The sequence below is a fragment of the Chrysochloris asiatica genome, unplaced genomic scaffold, assembly GCF_000296735.1.
Source record: "Chrysochloris asiatica unplaced genomic scaffold, ChrAsi1.0 scaffold00340, whole genome shotgun sequence".
Classification (NCBI taxonomy): domain Eukaryota; kingdom Metazoa; phylum Chordata; class Mammalia; order Afrosoricida; family Chrysochloridae; genus Chrysochloris; species Chrysochloris asiatica.
In genome coordinates, this window is record NW_006408858.1 from 1,182,298 (window position 1) to 1,190,389 (window position 8,092).

Below are 8,092 nucleotides of genomic sequence, written 5' to 3' on the forward strand. Positions count from 1 at the left end.
CCTCCATTTAAGATAGTCTATTTTATCCAGTAATCTACCTGACCTTCTCACCACCTGGATCTCTGTTCCTCTGTGTTTACCTTCTTTCACACTGTAATTGTTTTGATCATAGACTGACCTCCCAGATCCTCTGTTCTTATCATTTTATTCTGTTCTTGACTCTTCCATTTATCAATTGAGTTCAGGGTGATGCTGCCACGTATGTCATTCTCTGGTTGTTGTCTGTTCTTGACCACCAAACTTCCTTTAAGATATTTTTTATAGCAGGGTTGGCTTTGGCAAAATCCCTTAGCTCCTGTTTATCCTGAAATGTTTTGATTACACCTTTGTATTTGCTTGACAGCTTTGCTGGATAGAGGATTCTTGGGTGACAGTTTTTTTCCTTCAGGGTTTTATATATGTCTCCCCTTTTTTTTTATATATGCCTTCTTGCCTGCATGGTTTCTGTTGGGAGATCTGAGTTTAATCTGATTTGCTTGCCTTTGTATGTTACACTTCTCTTTTCCCTAGGTGCTTTCAGGATTCTGTCCTTATCTTTAATTTTGGAGAGCTTTAATATTATATGTCTTGGTGATTTTCTTTTAGGGTCTGTTCTTCCTGGGGTTCATTGAGCTTCTTGAATGCTTATCTTTTTGCTTTTCAGGATGTTAGGGAAATTTTCTTCCCACATCTCTTCAAATCTCTCTTCTGTGAACTTGTGTGATTCTTCCTGTTCTAGAATGTCGATAATTCTTAAGTTATTCCATTTCATGTTGTCCAACATGAATCTTAGGCCTTCTTCAGATTTTTTAATCCTTTTTTATGCTTGCTCCTCTATCTTAGTAGTGTTGAGAGATTTATCTTCTAGCTCACTAGTTCTGGCTTCTATCTCTTCAATTCTATTCTTTTGTGCTTTCAGTGTATTGTCCATTTCTGATATTCTATTATGAATCATTTGGATCTCTTTTGTCGGTTTTGAATTGTTTCCAATGCTGTATCTGTCTTATTTAATTGTTCCTGTAATGCTTTCCTGACTTTGTCTTTATTTTTCTCAGATCCATTGTAAAGTGTTTTGAGACATTTTATAATCATTTTTCTGAATTCCTTCTCAGGCATTTCCAAAGCCTGCCCATCTTCCAGTATGGAGTATAGGTCTACTTCTAGCTCATTTGCCTCAGTCACTTAATTTTGTTTCTGGACATATGCTGATATGGTCATCTGTTTCTGTTTTTTGAGCATATTCAGGAGTTATCTGTGGCCTTAAAAGTTAAATGGGTGTGTATTTTGTTATTTTTTATGCTTTCTGATTGCCTCTAGGTAGACGTGATGAGAATATGGGCTTCCCTTTTCAGTGTTCTTCCTGAAAAATTTCAAGATGCCACTGCTGGTCATTATGACATAACTCAGGACTTAATTTTCAGCCTGTTTCCTTTTTAGTCTGCATGTCCTGATCCACAACCCCCGTTCAGGCCTTTTTCCTAGTGATAAACAGTTCAGGGCCAGCTGTGGACGTTTTACACTGCCGTTTGATTTTAAGTGGAAACTGTCCCTTTAAATTTCCAGATCTGTGCCCCTGCGTAATAGAACCCTCCAGGGGTGGGGGTGAGGTGTCCACTCACTCAGGCACCCCCTCTAGTCACCAGAATGGAGGTACGCAGATAGCGAGAGACCAATGAACAGATACAAAAAAAAAAAAAAAAGAGTGTCCATACCTTTATAGCCACGGTTCTGTCAGGTGTCCGTGGCTGCCCTGATCCTTTCTCTGCTTTGTCTCTCCCAAGATGGAGGCTCTGGGAGCAGCTGAGTGTCTTGAATTAGAAAGTAATAGATTTCTTGCTTCTGCTACAAATTTCCCTAGCTGTAAGCCTTCCAACCTTCTAAATATTCCTTTTTATGTGGTTTAGAGTTCTGGCACCATCCCCTGAGCCTGGTTGGTCCAGTATCTGTGTTGTTGTTAATTGTCGAGGATCTCCTCACTGCACATCTACCCAATTTGCCATCTTGTTTGTTCTGAATCTTGATTATTTTTCTTCAGTTTTTCAGCTTGAGAAATCTGAGCATATTCTCTCTTTTTTGTTTTCTAACTTCAGGTCTTTGTACATTTCTTTATAATATTTGACTTTGTCTTCTCGAGCTACCCTTTGAAATTTTCTGTTCTTCCATTTGCTTTAATTTCTCTATTCTCAAGAGTAGGTTTTGGTCTCTTTCGATGTCCACTGTGGCCTTTTTCTTTTTTCTTGTGTTTTTAGTGATCTTTTGCTTTCGTCATGTATGATGTTCTTGATGTCATCTTCTAGTCTTTGGTCATTAGTGGCCAATGTATCAAATCTGTTCTTGAGATGGTATCTAAATCAGGTGAGATATACTCAAGGTCATATTTTGGCTCTTGTGGACCTGTATTAATTTTCTTCAACTTCAGTCTGAGCTTGCATATGAGCAATTGATGGTCTGTTCCAGTCTTCCCTGGTCTTGTTTTGGTGATGATATTAAACTTTTCCATTGTCTTTTCCTACAAATGTAGTCAGTTTGATTCCTGAGTATTCCATAGGTCCACGAGTACAGTTGCCTTTAATGTTGTTTTTTAAAAGGTATTTATAATGAATAAGTCTTTGTTATTGCAATTTCTATCATATGATCTCCAGCATCATATCTATCACTAAGGCCATATTTTCCAACTACTGATCCTTTCTCTTTGTTTCCAATCTTTGCAGTCCAATCACCAGTAATTATCACTGCATTTTGATTGCATGCTTAATCAATTTCAGAATGAAGAAGTTGGTAAAATTCAATTTCATCATCACTGGCTTTAGTGGTTGGTGCATATATTTGAATAACAGTGATAGTAACTGGTCTTCCTTGTAGGTGTATGCTTATCATAGACAGCATTGTACTTTAAGACAGTTTTGAAATATTCTTTGTGATGATGAATGAAATGCCATTTCTCTTCAATTTGAAGAGAAATCTCTTCAATGACATGGTTTCCTGGTATAGTAAACCATATGATTGTCTGATTAAAAGTGACCAATATCAGTCCATTTCAGCTCACTAATGCCTAAGATATTGATCTTTATGTATTCCGTTTCATTTTTGAGAACTTTTAATTTTTCTAGATTCATACTTTGTACATTCCATGTTCTCATTATTAATAGATGTTCACAGCTATTTCACCTCATTTTAAATTGTGCTCCAACAGCAAATGAAGGTTCTGAAAACTTCAATTATGTCATTATGGTGAACTCTACTTTGAGGAGGCAGCTCTTCCCCAGCCGTATTTTGAGTGTCTTCCAACCTGAGACACTCGTCTTCTGACACTATATTTGATAATGTTCTGCTGCTATTTATAATGTTTTCACCTTTTGGTACTATATTTGACAATGTGATAGCAGTTCAAACATTTTACGTTTAGAAACATCAGTAGTCTGCCTCTCCTTCTTCCTAGTCTGCTTTCATCTGCAATCACTGGTGAAAGCTGTCCATCATGGGTGACCCTGTTGGCATTTAAAATTCCAGTGGCATAGCTTCCAGCATCATAGCAACACAGTATGAACAACTGACAAATGAGTCATCTGTATGAGACTAAATGGTAAAAAATTGTTCTCAAGCAAAGATGAGACAGTAAGGAGGCAGGGAAATGAAAGTATTGGATATTATATAACCAGAATAAAATGAATGAGATTGACGATGCAATGTGAAAAATGTAACCTATATAACTGAGTAATTTGTGAGTCCTGAGGTGGTGCTGTAGGATAAGCCCTGGACTGTTAACTGCAAGGTTGGCATTTCAAACCTACTAGCTGCTCCTTGGAAACTGTATACAAGGTTGGTATGAGTTGGAGCTGACTTTTGAAGGCAGTTAACAACTACAACTTTCACCTTGGTGGTGATGGTGGTTGTGTGCCACTGAGTCGGTTCGATTCATAGCGACCCTGTATAGAGTTTCTGAGGCTGTAAATCTTTTTTTTTTTTTTTTTCATTTTTCTTCAAACATATTTATCACTTTTCTCAATACATCTTTGAGCACCTTTGCCAACAATTCTCAGGAATGTATAGAATACCCACCTCATGCCCCTTAACTCTTCTAGGCCTTAGACACAAGGCCCCTCACAGCTTGGGCAATGGTGTCCTTGTCAATGCCAAACGTCTTCAGCAGCTCAGTTGGCTTCCCACTTCTTGGTACCTGGCTGACAGCAAGGCAGGTAACCGTGATGCCAAGCTCACCCACGACAGCAGTACATTTGGCCTCACCTATGCCACCTTCGTAATAATGGTCCTCCATTGTGAGGATCCTGCCCTTGGTGGCATGGGCGCTGTCGAGAACGAGATTTTTATCCAGGGGTTTGATAATGAACGGGTCCACCACGCGGATGTTGATCTTCTCTTTCTTCAGCAGTTTGGCAGCAGCTAGAGCCTCGTGCAGGGTCACCCCAGCTCCAATCACGGTCACCTGATCATCCTTGCTCTTCAAGACCACCTTGGCTTGTCAAACCTGAAAATCCTCATTGTTGTTGTAGATGATGGCGTTTTCTGGGCGACTGGTCCGGATGAAGCAGATGCCCTTCGTATTGTCTGCTAATTCCACTGCCTTCTCTGTGGAAACTCCATCACTTGGGTAAAAGACAGTTGACATGGGAACTGACCGGAACATGGCCAAATCTTCCAGGGCCATCTGAGAGGGCCCATCTTCCACGATGGACACACCGCAGTGGGAACCACAGAGGTTGATGTTGCTTTCATAGATGGCCGCCATACGGATCTGGTTAAAGGCCCTCGTGAAGAAGGCTGCGATAGTGCTGCAGAAGGGCACTGTCCAGTTGCATGTGGCACAGCCCACGGTGATGCTCACCATGTTCTGCTCAGTGATGTAGCACTCAATGGAGCGGTCTGGGTGCTCCTTTTTGAAGAGGTCTGAGAAGGTTGAATTCTTGGTGTCCCCATGCAGGGCAATGACGCGGTCACTGCCATGGCCCAACTTGGCCAGGGCCTGTCCATAGGCCTTGCAGGTGGCTATCTTGTCCCCAACTTTGTAGCTGGGTGGGGTGGGCATGGCAATGTTGGTGATGTCCACAGAGGGGGCGTCCTCCTGCAGGGGGTGTTTCCAGGATCTTCTTCTTGCTCTGGATCAGACTGTAGATTTCTTGGATGGTCTGATCTGCCATGTTTTGGGGGAGGGGTTTCCCATGCCAAGACTCCTTATCTTCTACCCCTGAAATCCCTCGGCCTTTGTAAGTCTTGGCAATGATGGTTGTTGGCTGGTGCTTAGCTTGGCCGAAGGCCTTGCACAACTCCTCCACACTGTGCCCGTCCACGATAACAGCATGCCAGCCGAAGGCCTCACAGCGCTTCTGGTAGATGTCCACCTGGTGCTGCAGTGGGGCCGGGTCACTCTGGCCCAAGTGGTTGATGTCAAGAATGGCAACCAGGTTGTCCAGCTTGTAGATGCTGGCAAAGGTCATGGCTTCCCACACAGGGCCCTCTGACAGCTCTCCATCTCCCAGCATGCAGTAGACGCGGTAGCTGGCTTTGTCGAAGTACTTGCCAGTGTAGGCCATTCCACAAGCAGCGCCCAGACCCTGGCCCAGGGAGCCAGTGGCCACGTCCGTGAAAGCTTGTTTCGGGACGGGGTGTCCATCCAAGTCGGAGCTGATCTTCTGCAGGTTCAGCAGCTCCGCCTCGGGCAAGAAGCCAGCTTCAGCACAGACTGCATACAGGATGGGAGCTGCGTGGCCCTTGGAGAGCACGAAGCGGTTGTTGTGAGGGTTGCGGGGGTCCTGGGCCTTGTAGCGCATAGTCTGGAAAAAGAGGACAGACATGATCTCCGCGGCGCTGCAGCATGACGTGGGGTGGTCGGAGCCCGCCGCCGTAGTGGCCTGGATGGAGCTAATACGCAGTCGGTTGGCCGTGTCCTTTAGGGCCTGCAGCTTCCATGGTGCAGCCGGGCGTAGAGGATGGAGGACTCGGACTCAGAGATGCAGAGGCAGCTGTGGTACAGAGACTGGCAGAGGCAGAGAGGGGCTGTAAATCTTTAAAGGAGCAGAAAGTCTCATCTTTCTTTTGAGAGCTGTTGGTGAATTGAACTGCTGACCTTGTGTTTGTAGCAGCAGCTCTGCAGGAGAAAGGTGGTGCATAACCCACTATGCCAGTAGGGCTCCTTTAAGTGCCATCAAGTTGGTTAAGACTCACAGCGACCCTGTAAAGGAGAAGCTGGGAGCTTGAACCCCCAACTTGTGGTTCAAACCAATCTCAAAGTCCAGTGCTTATCCTACAGCGCCACACCAGGTTCCCCTTTCACATTAAAATCTACTAAAATGAAGCTGTTAAGTCAATTCCAACTCCTAGGGACCCTATAGGACAAAGAACGGCTATCTAGGATTTATGAGGCTATAAATCTTTATTGGAGCAGACAGCCTCATCTTTCCCCCTGAGTTTATGGATTCAAACTGCTGATGTTGTGATTAGCGACACAATGTTTAACCCATTGCACCACCATAAATATTTAAAGAAAAAATCTACTGCAAGGTACTAAAAAAGTACTGTGACCTTTAAGTTGGAGGTTATGTCAGGAGTATTCACTTTTCTGCCAGGGAACCCCTTCTCCCCTTTGCGGGCCCCTCAACCTAGCGCCACCCTTAATTTGCTCACCTGGTCCCTTAAGTGTTCAAATTCCGCCCTCAGATTCCCGAAAGACAAAACCACGCCCCCAGCCACACATCCCACCCACAGAGCTCTCTGGCCCCGCCCCCAGCATAGTTCCACTCCTCGAGCGCACTCGCTCCGCCTCCAGTTTCCCGAACCGCCCCTAGGCCGCGCCCGTTTCCATGGTGACGTGGTGCCTGGTTTGGGTTGCTGGGTGACTGAGCAGCAGTGCATGGACTGAGGCGGCAGCTACATGAGTGCGGCGGGGGCGGCGGCTGGGCCGCGGCCCACCAGCTCTGGGGTCTCCGGCTCCCGCGGTGCGACGCGCTCGCGCCCGCGCCAGCCCCCTGGCGTTGCACACCAGGCTCCGCAAAGCCAGCAGTTGGGGTTGGGTGAGGCGCAAAAGCGGGTCCTGGACCTGGAGAAGAGCCTGCAGTTTCTGCAGCAGCAGCACTCGGAGACGTTGGTCAAACTCCATGAGGAGATCGACCACTTGAAGCGGGAGAACAAAGGTGAGTAGTGGCTCGGTGTGGGGAGCTTGTCAGCCTTAAAAAACGGCCAGGGTTTAGGGTGTACACGCGGAGGTAAACCTTCCTCTGCTTCAGTCACACAGACATGGTGGCCACAGCCCTCTGTCCCCTTGCCCACTTTGCCAGGGGTTTCATTTCCGCATGGGTTGGAAATCTCGCTCCCAGTTTCCTCTCTGGGTCTGGGCCAGGTCCGCCTACTTTTTTTTTTTTAATGTTTTATTGTGAATTGTATGATAGTTTACATGGTAGAACATTAGTTTTACATTAATATATCCTTTCATTGCCATGGTTACAATCCCCTCCATACATCATCAACCAACTAAAGGGTATATACCCAGCAAGCCTGCACTACCCCACCCCGCCCCCACCCCAGTCTTTAGCACACAGTCGCTCTCCCTCTCTGTATCCAAAGTCTCCAGCTGCTCCATCACTCCACGTTATTGTTTCTGTCTCCATCTCAGGCATCACTGCTTCTCTGGGTAGGGTCCCGCTCTTGGCTCTTCATTGATGGTCCGAGGGACCTCCGCACCTAGACTGGAAAGTTAATCACTTCCTTCCTTACTATAAAACGTCTACCTTTACATTTCCAACCCTCACAATCAGTCCTGATAACAATTATCATTATTATATCACAAGAGACCCATCTGCGTTTCATTTCATCAGGTCCACCTAGACAGATTGGTTGCTACTCACTGGAGATTCTGCCTTCCTCCTAGAACCTGGCTCTAGGTTCCCTCTTGAAAGCTTGTAAACCAGTCACTTCTTGCCTTTGTAGCACCCCCTCCCTCCCCCCATTTTGGGTAGCCAATGTCCAAGTTGCCCATCCCTGTCTACTCTGTGTGTGGAGGGGGTGGGATGATTCTTGCTGTAAGGATTTGTTCCCTCTTTTGAGCTACTGCATCCATAGGTGTAGGTCAAGTTCATCAAATTGTATCAGATTACTCTTTTTT

At 45.3% G+C, this 8,092-nt stretch overlaps 1 protein-coding gene and 1 pseudogene across 1 annotated transcript in view; one reads left to right on the top strand and one right to left on the bottom strand.

Moving 5' to 3' along the window:
- Positions 1 to 4,057: 4,057 nt before the first annotated feature.
- On the bottom strand, positions 4,058 to 5,894 carry LOC102830692 (annotated as a pseudogene).
- Positions 5,895 to 6,865: 971 nt separating this feature from the next.
- The window catches only part of LOC102831073 (coiled-coil domain-containing protein 74B-like), a 10,457-nt gene continuing 9,230 nt past the window's right edge, over positions 6,866 to 8,092 (top strand). The window contains exon 1 of the mRNA XM_006875814.1: positions 6,866 to 7,124. Coding sequence (XP_006875876.1) covers positions 6,866 to 7,124 — 259 coding nt within the window. The remainder of the gene's footprint in view (positions 7,125 to 8,092) is intronic.